General features: G+C 48.0%; 2 protein-coding genes across 16 annotated transcripts in view; one reads left to right on the top strand and one right to left on the bottom strand.

The window, feature by feature from the left end:
• The window catches only part of TKT (transketolase), a 643,634-nt gene that overhangs the window by 113,774 nt on the left and 504,738 nt on the right, over positions 1-25,122 (top strand). The gene's annotated exons all lie outside the window — the stretch shown is intronic.
• CACNA1D (calcium voltage-gated channel subunit alpha1 D) overlaps positions 1-25,122 on the bottom strand; it is a 329,318-nt gene that overhangs the window by 52,891 nt on the left and 251,305 nt on the right. For all 15 annotated transcript variants that reach the window (XM_050781055.1, XM_050781057.1, XM_050781052.1 and 12 more), the window contains 10 exons: positions 24,896-25,025; positions 20,048-20,107; positions 17,290-17,396; positions 15,561-15,648; positions 14,671-14,778; positions 14,527-14,579; positions 12,945-13,091; positions 10,944-11,145; positions 8,560-8,718; positions 6,787-6,897 (listed from right to left, as the gene is read on the bottom strand). In XM_050781055.1, the coding sequence (XP_050637012.1) occupies positions 6,787-6,897; positions 8,560-8,718; positions 10,944-11,145; positions 12,945-13,091; positions 14,527-14,579; positions 14,671-14,778; positions 15,561-15,648; positions 17,290-17,396; positions 20,048-20,107; positions 24,896-25,025 (1,165 nt within the window). The remainder of the gene's footprint in view (positions 1-6,786; positions 6,898-8,559; positions 8,719-10,943; positions 11,146-12,944; positions 13,092-14,526; positions 14,580-14,670; positions 14,779-15,560; positions 15,649-17,289; positions 17,397-20,047; positions 20,108-24,895; positions 25,026-25,122) is intronic.

The following is a 25,122-nucleotide window of genomic DNA, read 5'->3' as shown; positions in this document are numbered from 1 at the left end:
TGATGAAACGCAGACCCAGAAGCAGCCACTGCAGAGCCACAGCCTTTTGCGACAGTATAGAAGATGTGGACGTGCCGACTGTCCTAACAGCTGGAGTAGAGACGTTTATTCTAGTCACCGTTCATCAGTCCAGGTGCATTTACGGGGGAGCTACGACACTGACTTAGGGTTTGCTTCTTAAATTTCATCTTAATAATGTAAGATCCCCCCACCCAACCGCCGTGGTTTCTAACCAACTCTCCACCTTTCTCCCCGCCCTACAATCACAGTGCCTCTCTCCCATTTTACCCTTACTGACTGCTACCCTCCCTGGCCCATCTATCAGCAGACCAAAGGAATTTGTGAGCTCCAAATCTGACAATCTATGTATAAAAGTCTAATGGGAAGGTCTATTTTAAAAACAGCACAGCTTATGCTTTCTAGCTTTCCTTTGCATGAATTCATGATTCTTGACTGGCAAAACTGAGCAGAGATGGGCTGCCTTTGAGGTCTAGACCAGCAGTCAGAGGTGAGATCAAGAGCTAGCCTCAGGTTGTAAGAGAACACAGCAGAGTTTCCTTCATCCAGGAAGTCTCCTAACAAGAAAGCCAGCTGAATCAATGTGCTTAGTGTTAGAGCTGACAGCCCCTGTTGCGAATGGATAACAAGCAACTCTCCGACTGGTGGCAGTGCCACAGACCACACTTGGAGGGGCAGAGCCTGCCCTTTTCTTCCCGGAGTTAAGAGTAACTCAAAAGCTAAAGAAAGCGCAGTGATCCTTCCCCTCCCCTCTAGGGAGGTATTTATACCTTGATCAAACATTTGGTCACGAGTAGCAACTAGAGCTCCAGAGTACTGACAGGGCGGAGGAGACCCAGGGTCCGCCCTTCGCACCTGCTGTGGAGTGTGCCCCAGCCCCGCCTGCATTTGTACCGTGTGCACTGCTTCTCTCCATTATTTATGTCATTTCCCAGAGGCCAAACCCACCACATGGGTGCTGGAGGCCAGCCTCTGGCTTTGAGATTTTATTCCTGAACAGCTCCTCTCTCCCTCTTCTCCAGAATTATCAGTGTTCTCTCCTTCAGGCCATTTCCATCGGCCTATAAGATATCCTCAATGCTGGTGTGCTGTGATGGATAAAATCCCTTTAAATCAGCACAATAGGGGTTTAACATTTCCTTGGGATGTTGGAAATTTTTGGCAATTTCATTGACTCTCTCTCCAGAAACCCCTTACACTCACAAAACTTTGCCCAAATCAGAATGATTGATGGACTGAAGGGTGATGGACACCCTTAATCTAGAAAGCAGGAGGCAGGTGACTGAAATCACAGGCCCTGACCAGGTGGCTCTGACAGGAGTCCAGGGGAGGGAGAAAATGCCAGCCCTCCCATTCTTCCCACATACTGTTTCCCTATTTAGTAGCCTCTTGTTTAATAAAATCACTGTCAAGTGGTATGACTCAGTTCCCCCACCCTTCACCCACCAAAGGCACCAGATTGCCTTTGTAACCAGAAGATAAGATAAGACAAGACATGACTCCTAACAGAGGGCCGGCCCCTCTCCCTGCTCTCTCCTCTTGGCCTATGATGATGTGTTCTCCTGCAACTGAATTCTGAGGCCAGAACCTCTCAAGTGGAACCACCAGTCAAATCTATATTATTTTTGTGTCCAGCTCTACCTGTCTGAAAAGACCAAGCAAGTCAGCCACATGCAATAATATGTGTTACGCAGAAACATTTCTGACTCTGACTCTTAAAATTATAAATCAGACTAACGTGGGCCTCAGGGTCAGGAAGCACCATTATTTCTAAGAACACTATTCTCACCATCCATCAATGTTTGTCTCCTGCTGGACAGTGGGTTCCCAGAAGGCACACCTCTTCTAATTCCTGGACCCCTTGCCAGGATATGACACAGGTGTGGCACATGGTAAGGGGGCAATGTTTGTGGAATGGTTGCAAATGGGAAACAAGAAAAGTGGCCCAAGTCCAGATTCCTTTTGCTGCCTAGATTCACTCTCATCTGCAGATTGGAAGAAGCCTATATAAATAATGTGCCTTTTGTCATTGACCATGGCAGCCAGATCTCTTCCCTGTTTCTGGCAGGGATTATTTGGGTAGCATCTGACCCAAGTGATAACCCAAAGTGCCAGCTTTTGGCAGAAACTATGCCTGACAGCTTTCTAACTAGCAAAAGCCTTTCCAAAGGTAAGTGGGGGATTAAGGGAAGATGTGTTCCACTCTGCTCTACCCAGATACCCTGCGATAGAAAAGCAGGTATCATCTCATGTCCAGAGGCTGCACCTTCAGGATCATCCCTTTATTCCTTTCTTTATTTCACCAATCTTACTGAGCTACCACCAGGAAGCAGGCATCACGTGAGGCACCACACAGCCAGAGACAGAAGACTCAGAGACCTCAAGCAGCTGCTCACCAACAAACAGAGAGGCAGACATGGAGTAGTGTTGGTAACGATGGTGCATAGTAGGCCCCCAACAGATGCACGAGCAGATGAGAGGGCTGGCTCTGGCTGGGCTGGTGAGGATGCTGTCTCACAGGAGAGAACATTTCCCACAGGCCTTCAAGGATAACAAAGAGGAAGCAGGGCATCCAGGCAGAGGCGCATGGGCAGGGAGAGGTCTAGCATGCCAACACTCTGGGATGGGGTGGGGAAGAAGAAATGGCAGGGAGGGAATGGCAGGAAATAAGGCAGAAATACACAGGGGCCAGTGCTTCATGGAGGACTTTGAATATTTGACTAAGAAAATGGTATATGCTTTCTCAAGCAATAGGTGGCCAGTGCCAAAATATCACTGCAAGAGTGGTCTGGTCAGCTTTGGGCTTACAAAGGGAGTAGGTAGAAGGGCTGAGGCCAGAGGCAGGGAGACCATTTTGAAGGCAGCCAGGCACAGTAGCTCAGGAGAGAGAAGGGCAGTGCAGGTCCGCATGCCACAGAGGTGGCCACTAATGCTCTGGCATGTATGCATCTTACCAGGCAAGAAGGGGACCAGGAGAGGGCTCTGGGAAACCTCAATGTCAAAAGGACAGGATGGAGCCCAACAAGAAGCCCAACATAAAGTTCCTAAGACAGTAATATTTGGTTTCAAGTATTATTTGCCATTAAAAGTAAATCTCCTAGAATAGATGGGGTCATGAAGAACTGAAAAAAACAGTATCAAATTCTCTCTCCGGCAGGTGGAAAAGGTACTCTAGGAAGATCATGAAGAAGCTTCACTCCTGCAGGGGACCCTGGAGCAGCAAACAGAGCCCTTGAAGGCAGACGGGACCAGAGGACCCAGTGCCCATTCTGCATCAGCTCTGCCCAGCAGCATTAGGACAGCACCAAAACTCTTTCTTCTTTCCCCAGACCTAATTTCTCCTTACTTTTTCCAGCCCAAGTAGCTAGGAGTATAAATTAGTATATTTTCAGGGTAGAATCAAGATCAAAGTGCTTTAAAGGACTAAGATGGGAACAAAGTATGGCTCACTGGAGAAGGCTGGTAACCGCAGCAAACAACTTGGCCTAGAATGCAGCCTGGATGAAACGCCAGGTGGTAACATCCCACAAAGAGGGAATCCCACACAGACCAGGCTCTTCTTACTCCACAGAAGTGCTCTCTATACCTGCTGTAGCCAGCACTTTGAAAAAGGCCTTTCTTAGTCAATCTTCCTCGTTGGAGCAAGAGAACTTGTTGGAGAATTCCAGCAGCTGGAGGGAAAGGCTTGGAGAATGGGGCTTGTGTCTCACCTAAACTAGGGCCTGCTTTTGAAAACCCTACAGAGGCCCGGTCGACCCCAAGTTGAAAGTATGACCTAGGCTGCACCAGGTCAATGCCCAGCTGGTGGACTTTCCCTTCAGGAACCCACAATCAGCTAAATCACCTGCTTGCTTTTCCAGGATGCTTTTGCGCTTCGGCTACTAACCACCTTCCACTCTTGCCCGACCAGTGCTCCAAAACACCTCTTCCCAGGCCGTGAGATGGCCTCTTCCACCATGGAGGCTCCCAGCGTGGGGTTTCCTCCCTCGGTCCCCCTCCCACTTCCCTCCGGGCTAGCAGAGGCTGGGTCATCTCATCTCCCATGGCCTTAGGCCATTTCCCTCTAAATATGCTCTCTTAGGAGGCCCCGTTTCTGCATCAGGCTCCTTTATATAAAATAAGTCCTTAAGGTCAGATTTCTCAACTTTCTTTAACTCTTCCTTTGGAGAAGGAATGACTTCTCACCTACCAGTAAGAATTTTGTCTTACCTCACTTTGTATATTTATTTTATGAAGCAACTGAAACCCTGCCGTCCTGTGTCCCCTAACAGAGATACTGACGAGTCCTCCTAGAAGGTATGCCTGACTCGGTGGAGAACCCTGCCATGAGGAACCCTGTTACAAAGCTCCTCCCACGAGACAAAGGCTCTCCTGAGATGAGGCTGAGGTCCCATGTGGCCATCTCCTCAGAATATTCCTCCTTCTGCAGCCTCGAAAACCTTGTTCTTCAGCCCGACTACCCCACTGACCAGGAGGGAGGAGTCCTCCCTGGCTTCTTTGGGACCACTTGCCTGGGCTGGGCTTGTGAACACTAAAGAGAAGAACAAGAAAAAAAGGGCAGGAAAAATTTTAAGGAGGGCATTGCTTCTTGGTGAACTGATACTCTCCCACTCAACCAGGCACACGATATAAACTCAGCCTCCCCTGGCCATGGGGAATGCAGCGACAGTGCTCTTCAAGTGTGGAGATGCTGCTGCTACTGTCTTAAAAGCTCTCCCAATTGTAATGTGAGGTTGTCTAATGCTATGAAGATATCTTGCTGAGTAAAACTACAAGCAGTACAATTTCCAGCGGAAATCAACCATTTAAAAACTCTGATCTATCAGTACTAATTATAACTTAGCTACTCATTTCCCTTTGGTATCACCTGTCTGTTCGCATGCCACTGAACTCTCTTCCCAGGTTTGGAGGTCTTCCGGGCAACTGTCAGCCTACTGGGCAGTGCGCTACTGGGCTGTCAATGCACTGGCCTGCTGAAGGGAGCAAGCACAAACATGCACACACACACACACACACACACACACTGAAGGGAGCAAGCACAAACATGCACACACACACACACACACACACACACTGAAGGGAGCAAGCACAAACATGCACGCACACACACACACACGTACACACACACACACACACACACCATGGGTGAATGTGTTTCTCTTCAGCCTGGAACAAGCTTTCAAAAACTTCAGGCTTAATCACCTGGCAGGGGAAGACATGGCCCAGGTATCCAGGAAATGTTCCACAGAGAGGCTCCATGTCACACTTCTCAAGTACCTTCAATGTTCTCATTTTGCAACCTTTTCCATCAGTCCAGACAAATATTGTTCAAAGAAGTAAAGGTGAGAGGGAAGCAAACCAAAATCTCAAAGGAAATTAAGATGAATTTGGAAAAGGAGGAAATGCTTATGTATGTAGATATGGACAAGTCACAGTAGATAATAACATCTGGCCATGCATAAGGTGCCAAATTTGACCCCACTGCAATCACCCCAATTAATCACTTACAAATGTCCTTTCTTTTTGGTCCACAAAGATCTGACAAAGATTGCATAGAGATTAATTCAAATTAAAGAAAGGAACAGTTTGGAATTAGAATTTCATGTAACTATGGAGTATGTGAAACCATCCATTTCATAATCCATGTCTAACTTAATTAAATCAGTGTCGTCAGATACCTTACACAGAGATAACTAACTGGGTCACTGAACTCTGTCATCTCTAACTCTGAGTTTTTGACTATACTGGGAAAGAAACTGAGGGCCAAATATCCCACATTTCAGCTTGATGTGGCTCCTCTGTCCAGGGTTTTAGAGTGAGGGACCATCCTTGCTTGATGATGAGGAGGCAGTGGTGCGGGTAGGAGCAGCAGTGGCCGACAGTCTGCGGCGTGGAGCTACATGCCAGGCACTCTGTTAAGCAGTGCGTACATGGTAATTCTTTACTCCTCATGACAACCCCATGAAAGAGCACTATTAGCATCCTCATTTTATGGGTGAGGACATCGAGGCACAGAGAAGTAAGGAACTTGTTTCAGCTGTAAGTGCCAGAGTAGAGATTTGAATCCAGTCCAGTTCCACAACTATGCAATTTGACACTGAACTACACTGCCCCTTATCTGGCAGCCGCTGACAAGTGGGGAACTGAATTCACTCCCTCCCAGAGGGGATACAACGCGTTGAGTCGTCCAGCACAGTTGAACACATTTCATGTCTCATTTTGTGTTAAAGTCGGAGAAATTTTTCTAAATTAAGCAAACAAAAGATGGTATGGCTGTGAGAGGTCTGCAGCTGGTATCAGCACTTCCCTTAAAGGGTAAAAAGGATGCTGTAGACCAAGAACAAACAAAACCAAAGTCTTTAGACTAGATATCTGAAAGTATAATCAGGGTCAAATTCTTCCTGATGGGTTATGTTCAAACATTTTCTCTAGTGCTCAAGTAATGAGGCAGGTTTCCCTGACACAGCATGATACGTATTATTCTAGAAACAGAAAACTGGCTTTCAAAATAATCTCCAGTTTACAAATTTCCAATTCTAATCTCCCTTCTTCTGTTTCTCAGAATTGTTTTCATGAGGTTTTGTTCTTGCAGATTCATTCTCCCATATGTACACACATGCTCTAATCAGATTTTAATGTTCTCAGGTGGTAACCCAGTTAGTGGCCAGAACAATTTAGCATAATTCAGTAACACAAGACTAACAGGAAGCGGGTATTTCTCCAGGGTGACTCAGCAACAGCCTTTGAAAAGTGGGTTCTGTAACTCACCTTAGGCTTAAAGGCGATGACTTTCAAAACCATCTCGACGGTGAACACCCCGGTGAAGACCATGTTCAGGATGTCCATGGCGTCATTGAACATCTTGGACTGCTCGTAGTGCTATGGATGAAGACAGAGGGACTGTTCTCAGAGCCTCCGCCACGATCTCACGTGCTTGCACATGGAGGCTCCCAGCCCTCTGTGCCCCTGCGGGCATCCTCCACAGCCCAGCGCCCTCGCTCGGCAATTCCGCCGGCATTGCAAGGTCACGTGGTGAACTCCCACAGAGTGCAGGCAGGTCTGTGACAAGATGAGGATGATTGAATGATGAAGGGGGAAAACATATCCATGTCCTCTGCTCAGGATAAAGGGAATTCACCCTTTCTTCTGGCAGGGCTTTATGTTGAGGGCCTTGACCAGAGCACAATGCAGATATCACCAAAATGTCTATGAATAAAGGTAGAATTTGGTGAGGGATAAATTTTATGCCATGTAAGTTTATGTTGAATAAAAGGCAGTGTTTTCTTGATTTAACACTTTTCCCTACATCAGCACACAGTCCTTTTCATTCAAAAAGAACTCTTAGATTAAGAAAAATGCCAGAAAATTTATCCCTATCTTTAGACCTACTGTCCAGACAGCACTGAGAGCTGGTTCGATGTACTGAAGTTCTTAAAGTCAGTGCAAAAGCTGGCTCTAGACCTTGGTCTTTGCTTCCTGTCCTCGTGGAGTATCGACTACGCATGTAACTTTTGAAAACATTCACTGTTAATACCACACTATAATCTGACATGGCCAATTAAACTGAATTGTATTTTTTGCTTCCATTGGAATAAGAAGTAGCTGTAACTCAGGTCAAACTCAATGCTTCATCAACCGGAAAATACCTTACTGCCATGCTGAGAGTCACCTGAGGACAGGAGTGTGACTTATGTTTTGTTTTCCAACATTGGGTGTTACTCTGTGACAGGCCCAGATCAAAGTGTCTGAGGGGGCCGGGCGCGGTGGCTCACACCTGTAATCCCAGCACTTTGGGAGGCTGAAGCGACCGATCACCTGAGGTCATGAGTTCAGGACCAGCCCGGCCAACATGGTGAAACCCTGTCTCTACTAAAAATACAAAAATTAGCTGGGCACGGTGGCATATGCCTGTAATCTCAGCTACTCAGAAGGCTGAGGCATGAGAATCACTTGAACCAGGAGGCAGAGGTTGCAGTGAGCCGAGATCGCGCTACTGCACTCCAGCCTGGGCTACAGAGCGAGACTGTCTCAAAAACAAAAAACGAAAAATAAAAAACGAAGTGTCTGAGGGGAATTATCTATGGCGTAAACCTTATCTCTAAGGTAGGTGTGACAGATTTCCCCATTTTACTGAAAAAGAAAACAAGCCTCGGGGAATTTAAACAACTTTCCCCAAGTCACAGAAAAATCAGAGTAAAACCAGGATTGAAACAGCTGTGTATCTCCAGAGCTGAAGTTCTCAACCGCTACCTGACCACAGGAGGCCCACGGTAAATGTTTACATAATTGAGCGCCACTGCCAGGCTCCACGGAAATGGTGTCTACTGTCATGCTGTACAGATAATTTCTTCAACAAAAGAACGATCTTAAACTCCTACCGTGACAACTGTCAGCCAGAACGGAACTCTGGCCAACCTACAGCCCAGACTCATCAGAAAAATCAAAGCCCTCCTGTGAGGGCAGCATTCCACCCTCAGCATTTGGGGCACGGGGCTGTGCGGAATGCCCGGACCTGATCCCCACGGCTGTCTCCATTTTTACCTGCATGGCCAAGCAGAGTGTGTTGAGCATGATGAGGACAAACATCATGTATTCGAAAGGCGAAGAGTTCACCACGTACCAGAACTTGTACTGGTAGGGGTTTTTGGGGATGTATCTCCGCAAGGGACGTGCTTTCAAGGCGTATTCAACACACTGACGCTGCAACAGCAGAAAAGGGCAGAAATGGGGTTCTGAGCACTTCCAGGGAAGGAGCACCCCGTGGTCATCTGCTCTGAAAGAGCTCACCCTGCAGCTCCCGGGAAGGGGCCATGAACGATGGTGAAAATGATTACGAGTGACCCCCTTCCTGCCGCTGGCACCACTCTTGAGTCACCGAGGGCCCTGCCTCCACCCCCTTCTCTGACCCTCCCAGCAATCTCTGGGTAAGCTGGGTACCGACCCATGTGGCTTCCATTTTGCTTACTAAAAACTGAGGCTCAGAGCTTTTAGCTGTCTTTCCTGAGGCCCTGCAGTGTCTACACAAGCAGGAGTGAGGACAGGATCCAGGCCTTATCACTGCCTTTCCTCTGTATCACACCTATGGGGGATCTATAGGTGGATCCCATCTATAGTTCCCCTGCCTTGCTGTCCTCCAGGAAAGGAAGCCAAGTAACCACAGGAACAGAAACTCACAAGAACTAGAGGGGCTGGCTCATTCCCTGAGACTAGGAGCCTCTGGCTGCTCCCTGATGGACCCACACGAGATACCCTTCCAGAGCCACAGTGTGTTAACAATAAACATCTTATGGGGAGCTACCTACATGTCCATCGGGGAGCTTCTGGGCTGGGGAGCTTGTGTTCATTTCAGAATCCCTAGGACGTGGTCAGTAGCGACAGCTAGATGAACACAGGTTGGGGCCCAGCTGGAGCACTGTAGTGACAGCTGGATTGAACGCAGGTTGGCACCCAGCTGGAGCACTTTCTCACTTACTCTGGGCAGTGGGGCTGGTCCAACCTCTGCAGCAGGCCCAGAGGGAGCCGCGAGCCCCGAGAGCCCTCAGCTCAGCATCAAGACCTAGACCTACCCCCACTCTCCTACTTTGACTCTGGATGCAGGTTTCGGACAGGCTCCCAGTGTCTGGGACGTGGCGCTGCTCTGATCTCACATGCTGACTCCAGGGACCCCCAATTCGAGCTTGCGCTGGACCTCAGAGGCTGACACACTTTCAGTGCTGGCTCTGCCTGGCTGGCCTGGCCTTGCCCTGACACTCATCTTCCTTGGGTGAGCAAATTGCTGGGCCAGACCTCTCCCTGACAATCACTGGTGGAGTCTGCAGGGACACCCTGACAACTCAAAGCAAAATCTTCCTGCAAAGCAAAAAGCATGTCCTCGCGTTTCCCAGTGGGTACAGCCAGCTATGGTTGGCTTGCCGTGCCAGGGCCACTTCCCCTCAGGAAGCCTAGGCTACCAGATCATTCTTGCTTGCGATGTCACAATCAAAACAGAGATGCTACTGATAGAGGACCCGGGGAAATTCCCAGAACAGAATCTCGATCTTGTAGACTCTTTCAGGGCTGCAAGGAACTTCTAAAGAGCAGCTCTTTAATGCCCTTGATTTAGAGATGAGGGATCAAGCCCCAGCAGGGATCAGAGGGGGCACCTACGGTCACAGCGCACGTGCAGGAAGACAGCCCAGGGCACAGGGCCCCTCTCCTCGCCACGTCACGCGAGCAAAAGGCTCCTACTTCCACCAGATTGGCTAAAACACGGTGCGAGATCAAGAATGATGCCAGTACAATCTTAGTCCCAAATTCAAAGTTACTGACTTCCCTGGGGTGGTGTAGGGTACTTCCCCCCTACGTCAGCAGTTCTCAACAAGGGGAAGCTTTGCCCACCAAAATGACATTTGGCAATGTCTGGAGACATTTTGGTTACTGCTACCAAGGGAAGAGGAACCATTGGCGTCTAACAGCTGGAAGCCAGGGATGCTGCTAAACAGCCTAAAAAGCCCAGGAAACACAACCAAGAATCATCCAGCCTGAAATGCTAATAGCACCAAGGGTAAGAAACTCTGCCCTAAGCGGCTTTAAAGACCATCTCCCAGGAGGGACTGTGAATGCCTGCATGAGTGGCCACAGCATCCCAACTAAGATTCTGAGCCATCACTAGTGGGTCATGATCATGGCAGGTGGCGTAAACACTCTGATTTCATACCACCAGGTCTGGATGGATTTCATAATTACAAAGTCTCATATGTATCTGGAAACCTAACGCTCAGCAGTGATGACTCAAATGGGCTGAGGGTGTGCTTAGAACAGGGCCCTAGCCCCAGGGACAGACAGTATGTGGGCGCCCTTCTCTGGGCATGGGGGAAATCAGTCAAAAAAGAAGGCACTCCACCCCTGATCAAGGGACAGAAGCCCAAACAGTGTGTGACTTTAACCTGATTTTTGTCCAGCTCACAGTTCTTATACTCTTTTTCTCCTTGCTCCTGAAATGTAACGATGACAAAGCCCACAAAGATGTTCATCATGAAGAAAGCTACAATGATGATGTAGATGATGAAGAAGATGGAAATCTCCACGCGGTGGTTGTAGATTGGGCCGATGTTCTCTCCATTCGAGTCGATGGCTTTATACAGCAACCTAGAGAGAGGAAAACCAAGTGAGGGCCTGCCAAGCCCCCAGCCCACGCAGCCCAGCCCGCTGCCTTCCCAGGTCCTCCCTCTCCTGAACTCCTCTCATGAGCACTGGCTAGGAACCACCCCAAGGCTGCTGGACACAACCAGGTCTCTCCCATCAACCTCAGGCCCAAACGGCCAGCACTAAGAGGAGCGGGCACCTGGGATGCCATCATCGAGGGACTGTTCTGAGGACCTGAAAATCAAAAGATCTCACAAATATTCTAAAACGCCCCTTTCTATTCAGAGAGGAAGAATATCTCATGTATAAAGACACTGGAGGAAGTGAAAACTATACACACTGGCAAGACAATACGTGACTAACCAGAGTAGTTCCAAAGAACTAAGAGGGAGGGTGCTTCCCCAAACGGAGACATGCACTAAAATTAAAGTATGCCTAGCAGAACTCTTAACCGGAAGAGGGGGTTACTGTAACACCCTCAAGGTCCATTGATCCCCATCCTGAGGCAGATTCAACACTTCCGGGGCACCCAGCCCATGTGTAGGCTGTGCTAGACACTTTCACAGCCTCTCCCTGAAGCCTCACGTCCATCTGGGAAGGCAGACGTCACTGCCATCCCCATTACAGGAATATTCAGGGAGGCATCAAAGTGCCACAGTCACACTCCTTGAGGACAGAGCCAGGAGTTGAGCCAGTTCCTCTAAGCCCCAAGTCCCAGGTTTGCTCCTTTCTCCTCAGCTGCCACCATGATTTGCTCAAGGACAGTGTTCAAAGCCTGACACTAGAGCCAGTGCCCACACACAATGAAGAGTCTTACTCCATGCCTCTGTTCTCCAGGATTAAATCCCTAATGAACAAGCCCCACCTGACTGCCTCTTTATCCCACAGGAGCTCCTGAAAATATCTGACTCTTACACACACCCCAAGAGCTCTGCTGGCCTGTGAGGCCCAGCCTGCCCACCTCCTGCAGCTCGTCTACGCATGCGGACCAGGTATCCAGGACTCTAGGTGTGTTTGCGCACTGATGGCAGGAGCTGGGGGTGGGAGCTCCAGAAGCAGAGAGCAACGTGAAAGCGCAGAGGATTCTCCCTTTCAAATTCTAACTTCTCCTTACCTGCTCTTCTTACTTTACCCATCAACATCCTAGCCATTCTTCAGGACCCTGTTCTGCACATCTAGGATGCACCAGACCACCTGCCTGGATTGACCACTTGACACTGATTCGATTTGGGCTTGAGGCGAGGAAGCATGTTTAGACACTGTTTCCTCCACAGTGCCTAACACGCCATGTTGCATGGAGCTGGTATCTAAGCATGCAGTCAGCCAGAGCCCAGTTAGACATCTCTAATGGATGGGGAGACACAAGCCTCTGCACAGCGTGGTCTGTAAATGAGCGAGTGGGTGCTCAGTAAAAGAGATGGCACACAGCAACTGTCTGCACCTGGCATACATTAGTACAAAGTATGAGGAGTGAATGAATGAATGGTTTGGGACACCATCCAGAGCCTCTTTGGGAGCAGCGGATGGCAGCTTTCCTGACATCCAATGGGAGTTCACAGGACTGAGGCATCTCAGGCCTCCCTGCTCCCACCCAGAGATGCTGCTGGGCACCTCTACCAACCCTGCTTCACAAATCATCCAACTACACAGAAAGAGGCCCTATGGGTCAAGAAATGACTGAGAAGTGGCCCAAGGTTAAAAAGCCACAGGGCAAGCCTGCGACCCTGGAGAACAGAAATGGGACTGACTCCGGGAGGGAGGGCTTAGCCCTGGGCACAAGACTGTGTGCTCCCCATACTTACGCAGGCCAGCCCTCAAACGTGGAGACCGTGAAGAGTGCCATCATAGCAGAGAGGACGTTGTCGAAGTTGAAATCACTGTTCTGCCAGATCCGCTCACGGACCACAGGACTGTCAACATCCCCATCCTTGTAGAGGATGAAAAGTCCCCTGGAGAATAAAACAGGTGTGGGTCATCTGGCTTCACACATGACAGATGGAAGCAGCATAAAGTTGGACACACTGCCCTGATCCCACCTCCAGGCAGGTCACGCTCAGTCCGCCCGCCAGTCACACAGCTGAGCATAACACCAGCGCCGTTTCTCCTCTCCTTGCCCTTGCATTTCATGTACTTTGCAGCTCAAATAACCACTGAATAACTACCAGTGCAACATGTATTCTCCAGAGCAGCCAGGCAGGCACCGGGCATACGTCGTTGGCCGATAAAAACCACAGCACGGTGAGTGTGTCTCATATACAACGGGCTTGAGGCGTGCTCTGAAGGATCAAAGCTCGGCCATAGAGAACTCTGTAAGCTCTAGGAAACAAACCCACGTATATTCTTCCTGCATTTTAGTTTTAATCAAATCCCTTTCTCTTCTTACTAATGGCATTCCCAATTTTCTTTCCAAAAGAATTCCATTATTTCTGGCAAATTATTTCTCCCAGAACTTCATTTCTGGAAGGAACTGAAGAGATAAAGTGCAATATCTTTATTTTATAAATGAAGACACAGAGGCTTCGAGAGGGAAGAAACAGTGTCCCCGCGCCTGTGTCTGCTAGGCTGCTCACCTCCAGGGACACCATGAATGGTGCATGAATGGTGCCTCTGGAGGTGCAGAGACACAGCCAAATTGCAACTGGCGCTCTCTGACTGCACCTTCTGCTTAAAATAAACCCGAAACCAATGTACACACACAGTCAGCCTAGCCAGAGCCCAGTCAGTTACGTCTCTCACGGGTGGGGAGACACAGGCCTCTGCATAGTCTGAAACTTTAGGCAATGGCTTCCATGACTGCCTTCATGGTCACTGGACATCCCAGAATGGGAGGCATGAATATCTCCCACCTTGTCTCTCCTCTGCCACTTCTTGTCTATGGAAATATGGCAGAGACATAGCTAACAGGAGCCAGGAGACAGGAAGTCTAGAAAGTCTGTCAGAAGAGGGAGCCAGCTCCCGAACACCAGAGAGTTGAGTTTCAAGTTCTGATTTGGGGAAATCATCCACATGGCTGTCATGGAAGCTATTTGGGGCATTTCATAATTGTTATTTCAGGGTTCCCCAACTCCCGCCATTTATAGATTCTCCACCACAAAAGCCATCTATCCATCCTTTTGGGATGACAAAAAGTTTGGAACTAGATAGAGGTGTTGGTTGCACAACAATGCCGCGGATACTCTATGCTAAGGAACTGTATACTGAAAACGGTTGAGGTTACGTGATTTTCACTTCAATGAAAAACAAACACCATCTATCCACCCACAAGTTGAGCACACAGGCCTGTTTTATTTCATGACCAAAACTTCTGACGTGCCAACATGTGTGAATCCTTGAAGTCTGCTATTTGCTCTTCTAAGTTCCCCACTCCACTCTCAGGACGCTCACCTGCATTCTTCAGGGTTACTTTTGGCTTCATCCGTACAGCGATAGAACTTCCCCTGGATACAAAACAGACAGGCAGTCAAGTAAATGCAGGCTTCTCCTTAAAGAAATCCACCTGAGTTTTATGCTTGGAGGCAGTTCCTCTACCTTGAACAACTGGACCCCGATACAGGCAAACATGAACTGGAGGAGGGTGGTGACGATCATGATGTTGCCGATGGTCCGGATGGCCACGAAGACGCACTGGACCACGTGCTGCGGAGAGGGCAGAGGCGCGTGACTCTCCTTTGTGATTTTGGCCTCGAGGTGAGCTAACATCAGCCAAGAGTTTCTGTGTTGGCCGGACGCAGTGGCTCACATAATCCCAGCACTTTGGGAGGCAGAGGAGGGCAGATCACTTGAGGTCAGGAGTTTGAGACCAGCCTGGCCAACATGGTGAAACCTCATCTCTACTAAAAATACAAAAATTAGCTGGGCATGGTGGCTGGCGCCTGTAATCCCAGCTACTTGGGAGGCTGAGGCAGGGGAATCACTTGAACCCGGGAGGCAGAGGTTGCGGTGAGCCGAGATCATGCCACTGCACTCCGGCTTAGGTGACAGAGCAAGACTCCGTTTTGGGGGGAAAAAAAAAGAAAGAAAGAAAAAGAAAAAGAAGAAATGCTACAGGTGCAGTGCTGCCTGGCACATGGGCACATGGACCCTATAAATGACTGAGGAACATAGAAACCCAGTAGCCTTTTATACAGTCTACATGAAAACTGAAAGATTAAAATAAACACAAAGAACTACTAATAAAAAGGTAATAAATGAACAACAATTATAAAGAAAAACATCTTCAATTACCAAAAATAAAGAAAATAAATCATAATTTTTAACATGCCATTAGCACTTGGCACAGGTGGCTGCATTGGTTAGAAAGGTCCTTATAACCCACTTTAAAAATCCATCAGGCCTCAGCTCAGCTCTGCCCAGAAGAGCCAGTAGTTACAGCCAACCCCAACCCAAGCCAGCCCAGCCTGGAGGAGAGGAATCAAAACCTTAAGTCCTTTTGCTCTGTTGATGGCCCTGAGGGGCCTCAGGACCCTTAAGACTCTCAGAATCTTCACAACAGAGATGGCACTGGATCTAGGGAAGGAGCAGAAAGATGGCAGGCAGAGTGTGTTATAAATGGACAGGATGCTTTGAGATTCACCATTTCACTGGATCGTCACCTTAGTATCTCTGCACAGTTAGCATGGGATCCATGTGGTGCTGGGCTGATCTCTCTCCGTGACTCAGAGGCGACCTCTTCCCTGCCCACACGAGGCAGTGCCTCCCAAGCCCAGCCCATGGCACTCCCAGAGGTGACAGGTGCACAGCTAACCTTGGCAGACACACAACTCATGAACTCTCTTTGTTCTTTCCACTCACTGTAAAAGCTAGGTAGTGACTGGCTTTTAGGCTTCATAGATGGTTTGTTTCTGTTTAAGGTTGGAGGCCTGCTGTACCACTTTGGCACCAGGGCTTCTCTGGCCTTCAAGGAGCTCAGAGTCTGGTGGAGAGATGGGCAATTCCAACCCAGTATGGCTCATGACAGGGGTAAATGTGGTGTGCTTGGCCAGGGGAGTACAACCTATGGGAGTTGGGAGGAGCCTGGGAAGGACTCTGGGGTGGGGGTGGTGATAGCCAGGTGAGTCCCAAAGGAGGAGTAGGGGTTAGCAAGGACAATAGGGAGGGGGGCTCAGTGTGAGGGAGCAGCACGTACAAGGATGCGATACAAGAGAATGCAGCTTTCTGCTGCACCCCAGATGGCCGAGTGTGGCCACAGCACATGCTCAGGAGGAAGTGGGCAAGACTGCAGCTGGAGAGGACATGAACAGCCTGCGAGTTAATAGGAGCTGCAAAGATGTTAATGCAAATGGCCTTCCAAGCTATGATCACAGGGCTCCCTCAGTGGGAGGCGAGGAGGACCACAGAGGGCTGTTCCAGGCAGAGGTTCTTGGTCTGCCTAGGAGGGTAGGTCCTTTCCACTTCTCTTTAGCTTAGAGGGCATGTGTGTGCATGTGTGCTCACATGGGGGATAGTCTATGCTCAGCACCTGAACAGAAGTGCTCACAGGTCAGCAAGAAAGCAAGGCCACACCTGATGCTCTACTGGAGCCTCGGCCCCACACCTCCGGGGATGGCGAGCAGCACTCAGCAATGGCTGTTCCCACCAGAAATCGCTAAATGCCATGGAAAAGACCTGGGGCCCCGACTTTTAGCCTTGGCTCCCTCCTAGCTGAAAAATTTTGGAGGCCAAAGAAAAAGTCCTAGCAGGTTCTGTATCCTGAAAATCAAAGGAAGTTTTCAATATCCAAGCTGGAAAAACTGAGAGGCCACCTGGCCCCAGCCCCTCCTATATAAAAGGGGCACAGGGTTCCTGAGAGAAGACATCCTCAAGGCCCTGGAATCAGCCTTTGGAGGGACCAGGACTAGAACCTAGATTCCCTCCCTCCCAGTCAAGACTTCTTTTACCTCAGTTGAAAGCAAATTTCACAGAGAGTAATAAGCTCAACCTAGCAGCAGGCGCGCGCACGCACACACACACACACACACACACACACACACACAACCCACAAGAAAACATGAATTGTCTCAATGCTCTCTGGAATGCGAGCAAATTAAATAAACCTATATAACTAAATATAGTCATGAAAATGATGCCTAGCCTTTATCAATTATGTTAAAATCCCTTACATAAACCATTCAGCCCAACAGTTCTGGGCACACACCCCGGAATACTTACTGAATCCCAAATGACACCAGAGACACCCCAACCACCAGCATATCCAGCAAATTGAAGTAGTTCCTGCAGAAGGCCCCTTTGTGGAGGAAAGCTCCAAAAGTTGTCATCTAGAAGCAAATCATGGGTGATTTACCACTTTTTGTCTCCAGAGGAAAAGAAACCTGGGCTCTTTACAAAATCTTGAGTAAAGTATGACTTTGTTAACAAGTGTGCATTAAGAAGTCAGAAATGTAAACCAATGGGGCTGAGCCACCGGATAATTTGTTCAAACAAAAATCAAAAAGGGGCAGCTTATTTTGGATACATTGTAAAAGAAGAAACCAATTTAGGCTTTATTACAGCCATCACAGGTTTCAAATATGAACACACTGTTGGCATGTCCAAAGAGCCTAAGAGAGGCTCCACACGACTACATTCGTCAAGAGGTAAGTGCTGCCCAGACAGCCCACTTTCCCACAAAGCGCTGGTTCTGGCCCCTCTGAGGCCCTGGTAGAGCCTACCTTGTTTCAATTAAGCCTTCCCAGTGGGGGCTTGAATTCAGGGCTCCCAGGCTCTATGAACCTACATCACTTTTCCACATAGGCCCCTTATTGTTCCTAATGGTCTTTAATGACACATCCGTCTTAAGCAATTCCTCCAAGTCTGATGACATGTGTCAGGCATGGCTAGGAAGCCAGGTGGCATCTCACCTGAGCCAGTCTCACGACTCTGGGCTCACCTGCCATATGTACCTGGAGCACATATTATGGGTGCTCTAGTGAGATTTCTATTGGTGATGGAAAAAAGAGTTTAGTTCCCCAAAGTAAGAAATAGCAAAATATATACAGTTCACTATTTATTTTAAAACAAAAAGGGTTAGAGAAGGCTCAGATAAGTACGGTATAAGAGAGGTAGAGGTGGGAAATATTACATTGAACCTTATGAAATCGCCAGTGTTCGACCCTTTTTGACCTACAAAAATGGCAATCTCACAGAGCTTAAGCAAATAACCAAACAGCCTTCCAAATCTCCCCGAGGCCACCAGGAACCAGAGCCTCAGATATTAGACACTTCTGGATGAGTCTCCATTTTCTGAATCCTTCTTGTTTTAGCTTATTTTCCATTCTCTAAAATAGCTTCAAAATGAAGAACGACTCAGAAGATTTAAGTCAGTGAAGCAATTCTACACAAATTAAAAAGTAACAATCATTTTTTTTCCTTTTAAATAATCCTGTGTTTAATTTTCCCCAAAGCCCATGAGTAACTATATTCATTTAACAACTTAAAAATGTGGAGAGTAAAATAAAACATCAATTAACCAGGCTAACAAACTAAGTAGAACATATCCCCATTCACTTTGAAATGAAGTCAAATTCTAAAACCAAGAAGCTGAGGCAGAAGCCGAGCTGGTCAGTGTTCTGGTGGCACCCCTCTGACCCCCACCACGTGCATTCTGCATCCACAGGCCCTCCCACAGAGGCCTCATCAACAAGAGCTGGTCACTGTCCCACTGCACACCTCTGACTCAGGAGAACTGTCAACCAAATTCATCGGCTTAAAGGCAGGAAAATGAACTCAAATTTTTAGAAGATTTTAAAGAAAGGTGTAAACAGATGTTGGTTGACTTTATTGCTGTTTCATGAACCAAAAAATAAAAAATTTTAAAAAACCAACCTCAAAAAACTAACCACCTCATTCCCTGACATTGAGGTTTCATTTTATAGAAGATTTTGTAAAGAGCCCAAGTTCCACAGTAGTCCAATGCAAAATACATTTTGCCTGAGTTGCACGCACAAAAAATCCCCCAATGGCTTAAAGAAAACCATGGTTGAAAGTCTTCATTTCCCAGCTTGTCTCCCTGCTAGGAGATGGTTACCCTGACAGTTCTGATGGGCCACGTTCTCCCAGAACCAAAGTGACCCACACCCTCTGGTTCTTGGCCAGTTGTGGATAGGTTCTTGGAGCTTTGCTGTGGTCTCCAGCACTCTAAGCACATGAGGAATGGGCTCCCCATGGGGTAGACTTCACAGTCAGTACGCAAAACACATGCAGCAATGGCAGCTATTAGCTCATGCATGGGCAGTACATTTAGGTCACCCCGGCCAAAGAGCGCTCCTTTTGTGTAAATGTAAGCCCATCCATTAAAACAGACAGAAAATACCTTAACACAAATAGACCCAAGTCATCTTGCAAATCCTATTGCAAGAAAATAGCGTGTTACTATTTTAGGCCCCCAAAAACACAGTGCAGTTAGAGAAACAAAAAGAGAGACATCCTCTTCATAGGATAAATGCTTTTCCTCTGACTTTGATGTCAGAAAGGGTGGAAAAAAGTTCACACACAGTGATATATCTGTTATCAGTTGACAAATTCCAGAGGGTATTTTTTTAAAGGAGCAAAATATAATTGTCAACCATTATCATGAAGCCAGAGTAGCTCCTACATGCATTCAAAGATTAAAAAGAAAGAGCAAAAACAAGTTGTAATGGTCACAGGAAAAAAAAAAATCCTTTGGTAAAAAAAACTTAGCTCAACCACAAAAGACAAAAAACCCATAAAAAATCAAAAGCACTCCACGCTTCTTTCCTGTGTATCACACACAGGAGCAGCCCTTAAACACACTGCCGGGTAACCTGTTACCTTTAAAATGATCTCAAATGCAAAAGTACCAGTGAAGACATAGTCTGCGTAACCTAGCATCTGGAAGGCAAACAAAGAAGTGCAACTATTATTGCTCCAGCTGCTGTGGAGTATGTGAAGATCAAGGAAAATCCATTACCTTCAGCAGGATCTCAACAGTAAAGATGGCTGTGAAGGCATAGTCAAAGTAACCCAGTATCTGCAAGGCACAACATGTGGGAGTGAGAAAAGGCATTCAGACAAACTCTGACAGCTGCACACTTACGGGCAGAAACCCCCCATGCAGTCAGAGACCCATCCTCCCAGGAAAACCCCGCCATTCTGAAGGTAAGTGCAGAGCCACTGGTAAATGCCCACTTTGGTCAATTACCTCATTCCCAAAGAGCGTTCGAGAATCCTGACCTCCTTTAACCACTCACCCTGACTTGCTTCCCGGTCTTGTGTCTCGGACAGGCAGAGAGGCTCATTTCTAAGAGTGCTTTGTTAACAAGCTTTTCTCATCAGAGAGCACTACATCTACAAATGACTTGTGGCACCAGATAAATCAGAAGCTTATACGCATTTTGGATTTTTAACCGCGTTTCTGGCTGAATGAAGTATGTTGCCCTTCATCTGAGCATCAGATCGGTGGAGAAGCATAAATGAAGACGGCAGTGGCATCTGTCAGAGCCAGTGGTTTCCCCATGCTCCCTTGCATTCCAGCCTGTGTAATCAGGGTGTCAGCACCCTTCCCCGCCCATGCGCGGGGCTGGCTAAGTCTGCAAGGGATGGTTTTACAGACTGCCTTCCTCCCGCCCATTGTTCTGCATCTAACACTGCTCTCTCTAAACTGAGGTTTGTTTTTTTTTTTAAACCTTGCTGGGCCCACTCAAGTAACAGACTGACTTGGTCTTTGAATTTTCAGTCTAGGCAACTCTATCCACATTGGGGACAATACCATCTATTATCCCATCGACAGAGTCCTGCTAGCCCTTTCTGGGGTCCCTGCTTCTCCTTGGAGCCGTGGAGGCAAGTGGACCAGCAGCAAGAAGTCTGACCACCAAGAAAGCTGCTCACAGGGAGCTTCTGACCACAGCACCCTTATCTGCAAAGGCGACTTGGTCTTGGCCACTGATCTTCATGACAACTATGATCTATGGCTTTGAAAGAACTGAAGAGAGCAGAGCTGGAAGGGACTGTGGAGACCACCGAGGCCTAATCCTTTAACAGATGTGGCTGCTGGGAGCAGGGAGTGAACACACGCATAGGCCACGCAGCCAGTCACAGGCACTGCTGAGCAAGGAGTAGGCCTGGGGTATGCCAGTGGAGAGCCAGAGGGGTGAGGTGTTGTAGGTAGAGGAGTCACCTGGGGGCTGTGTCACAATAAGGTGAGGACCTCTGCTTCAAGCCCAGTCTCTCTCTTCAGAGGGTATTCATTTTCCAAACGGTTTCTGCTTTTGGACTTATGAACTCCTGTGTAACAGAGTTTCTTGGCCAGGCAATGGAAGGTATCTTCCCATGCACTACCAGGCCTCAGCCACCTTCTCCTTACTCCTTCCTAGGTCACAGTGGGAATATTAACGTGGAAAGCATCAAGTAGCTCAGAAAGACACTGCAGCCTATGAGTCTACGAGGCAGCCTGGCGCCCGGGCTGAAGTTGAGATTTAAGCTGGTTTTTTTCCTCACTCGGCTTGCATTCTCTCACTCTCTTCTTTAAAAGAAGAATTCGGCTAAGGTTAAAAAATATACAAACACTGCAGAATCTAAAAAGCAATACACATATACATATGTACATCTATTTAAGCAGAACGCTAACATTTTTGGGTAAGGCAGCAGGGAAATAAACTTATGGAGAAGCAATTATAATTAAAAATAAGACATGAAGCCCCCATGTAAATTAATCCCTTGGCAATGCGTATTTTAGACTAGCTCTTGGCCTACTTTGTCACCTAACACTGTTTTTTTCCCAAACACCGCCCTTGTGTCCTTTTTTTATGATGGGATGAAATGACACAGAGGTCTTTCTTCTACTGGGGCATCTATAGCAACAAAATCCTCTCTAACAAAAACCCTAATCTGTGGGGACAAATCAAGACAGGCCCAGTGCCTTCCTCTTTATATTGACACTGACACGCACCATGGGGAAAGTACTTTTTCTCTTCATATCAGAGTGCGTGTTTCATAAATCTGACAGGTTGGGCTTGCCAGGCTCCAGAAATGGGAAGCAACAGCATGAGGCTTGGTTGCCCCAACAGAATCCTGGGGGCACAGATGTGCTGGTGTGTCTTAATCCTAAACTCTCTAACAATCTGATGCTCAGAAAAAGGCGCCCACCAGCAAGCCAGGGACACCTGAGGGCCTTGCACACTTGCCAGCCTCCCTCTGCTGGTTGGGTTTCTTGGTAATAATCTGAAATTGCACAATAATATCTAGGCCTGAGAGTCAACAGGCTGCCGCGTCTAGCTGTCTTGCCTTTGAATGGTCCTCAGTGCCAAGTAAGCTGCACAGCTAAGGTGGGGCTGCTGCGGCAAGAGCCAGTTTAGGTGCAAGTTTCCTTCCAACATAGACACAGTCGGTGGGCACCATCTCTAAGTTACAAAACTGACAACTAACAGAAAACCCTCGACTTGCTTGTATTTTTGTTTGTATGCTTTTTTGAGACAGAGTTTTGCTCTTGTCGCTGAGGCTGGAATGCAATGGCATGATCTCAGCTTACTGCAACCTCCGCCTCCCGGGTTCAAGCGATTGTCCTGCCTCAGCCCCATGCATAGCTGGGATTACAGGTGCACACCACCATGCCCAGCTAATTTTTGTATTTTCAGTGGAAATGGGGTTTCGCCATGTTGGCCAGGCTGGTCTTGAACTCCTGACCTCAAGTGATCTGCCCGTCTCGGCCTCCCAAAGTACTGTGATTACAGGTGTGAGCCACTGCTCCTGGTCCCTTGACTTGTTTTCTTAGTACAGTTGGTATCCATAAGGGATTGGTTCCAGGACCCTCTCAGACCCCAAAATCTCAAGTCTCTGATATAAAAATGGTGTTGTGTTTGCATATGATCTATGCACATCCTCCTGTAGACCTTACATCATCTCTAGATTTCTCAAGATACTCAAGGTCATGTAAATGCCATGTAAATTATTTAGGAAATGACAAGAAAAAAATCTGCACAAATTCAGTACATTTTTCCCCCAAATATTTTGGTTTTTTTCCTTTTTGAGACAGAGTCTCACTTACTCTGTTGCCTAGGTTGGAGTGCAGTGGTGTGATCTCAGCTCACTGCTGCAACCTCCGCCTCCCATGTTAAGCGATTCTCATACCTCAGCCTCCCAAGTAGCTGGGACTACAGGCGCGCACCACCACACCTGGCTAATTTTGGTATTTTTAGTAGAGATGGGGTTCCACCATGTTGACCAGGCTGGTCTCAAACTCCTGACCTCAAGCGATCCACCCACTTCGGCCTCCCAAAGTGCTGGGATTACAGGCGTGAGCCACCATGCCTGGCCACCCCCAAACATTTTCTATTGGTGGTTGGTTGAATCTATGGATGCCAAACCCATGGATACAGAGAGCTAACTGGATAGCCACCTCTGCCACGCCAAAATCTAGAGTTCTTTTTGTTTGTTTTTTTTTAGAGACAGGGTCTTGCTCTATTGCCCAGGGTGGAATGCAGTGGTGTGAACACAGCTGACTTCAGGCTCAGCCTCCTGTGCTCAGGCAATCCTCCCACCTCAGCCTCCCAAGTAGCTGGGACAGGCATGCGCCACCACGTGTGGCTAAGTTTTAAATTTTTATATAGATGGGGTCTCACTATGTTGCCTAGACTAATCTTGAACTCCTGGGCTCAAGTGATTCTACTGCCCTGGCCTCTCAAAATGCTGGGATTATAGGTATGAGCCACCACGCCCAGCCAATTAATAACTCTTTGCATATTCCTAATTCTACCAATGAAAAGTAACATTGTAAACAGCCAAGTTAACATGTAAGGGTCCGAGTGGCTCTGCCTGGTGCACTCTGCTTCATGGAGTTACTCAAACTTAATACTGGCTCCTGGGGCCAAGGTTAGCACTTCCTTTGGAGATACTTGTGAAATATATAACATAATCACATATTTTATAATAAATATTCCCAGAGAAGAAACTTTTTAACATTCATTATATATATATATTTTTTTCTTTGAGACAAGGTCTCACTGTATCACTGAGGCTGGAGTGCAGTGGTGCAAACATGGCTTGCTGCAGCTTCGACCTCCTGGGCCCAAGCGATCCTCCTCCCTCAGCCTCCTGAGTAGCTGGGATGGCAGGTGTGTGCCACCACATTCAGCTAATTTCTTAATTTTTTGTACAGATGAGGTCTCACTACATTGCTCAGGCTAGTCTTGAACTCCTGTCCTTCAGTGATCCTTCCCCTCTATCTCCCAAAGCACTGGAATTACAGGTGTGAGCCAGTGCACCTGGCCTAACGTTCTTCTCCACTGAACACCTCAACTCGACATCCTATCATCTCCCTAACTTGTATTTCTCCTCAGTTGTGGAGCCTAGCAGCATCGTGTAGTTAAGTCTACACGACATAGGAATCTTGCCCCCAACCTTGAACGAGAGAGCCTGGGCATGTGGCATGCCTGGTTTGAATTCTGCTTCCTCCCTGCCGTGTGCGTCCACGGAGCATGAATCTCAAAACGGGTGAGTACAAACCTGAGCAGGGAGGGAAAGGAGGACCTAAATATTGGCAGTAGGGAGCAAAGAGGAGGAGAAGCAGGCTCCCTGAATTCACTGAGCATTCCTGCAGAGTATTTAAGATGAGGTTCGAAATTAATGATTCCATTCAGATGTATCCAGCTATAACACAAGCTCTCTGGCACTTACAAACTGGAAACGGCCAACGTCCCCAGCTGAAGGAAAGACCTACTCTAGCTGTCACCTTGAGGGGCCTCCACAGCTCCCATCTCCACAGTGGCCTCTGCCTGAGAGAGGCCAGGGCTATCCCAGAGCGAGCCCCACCCTGGGGACTTACTGTGTTCCGGAAGGAGTGGCTGCGGATGGGGTCCTCTGCGGCCAGAGCGGCGCTGCTCAGCATGATGAAGACGAGGATGAGGTTGGTGAAGACGTGGTGGTTGATGAGCTTGTGGCAGCCCACGCGGATCCTGCAGGGAAAAGCAGCTGCTTGGAAACAGTCCCAGAGAGGGTGGAACACACTGGGTCCTTAAGAGTGTGGGGCCAGTGCAGCAAGATGCCAGGCAG

This window comes from Macaca thibetana, chromosome 2, assembly GCF_024542745.1.
Source record: "Macaca thibetana thibetana isolate TM-01 chromosome 2, ASM2454274v1, whole genome shotgun sequence".
NCBI lineage: Eukaryota > Metazoa > Chordata > Mammalia > Primates > Cercopithecidae > Macaca > Macaca thibetana.
Note: the sequence above shows the minus strand (reverse complement) of the source record. Positions and strands in the feature narration are given on the sequence as shown.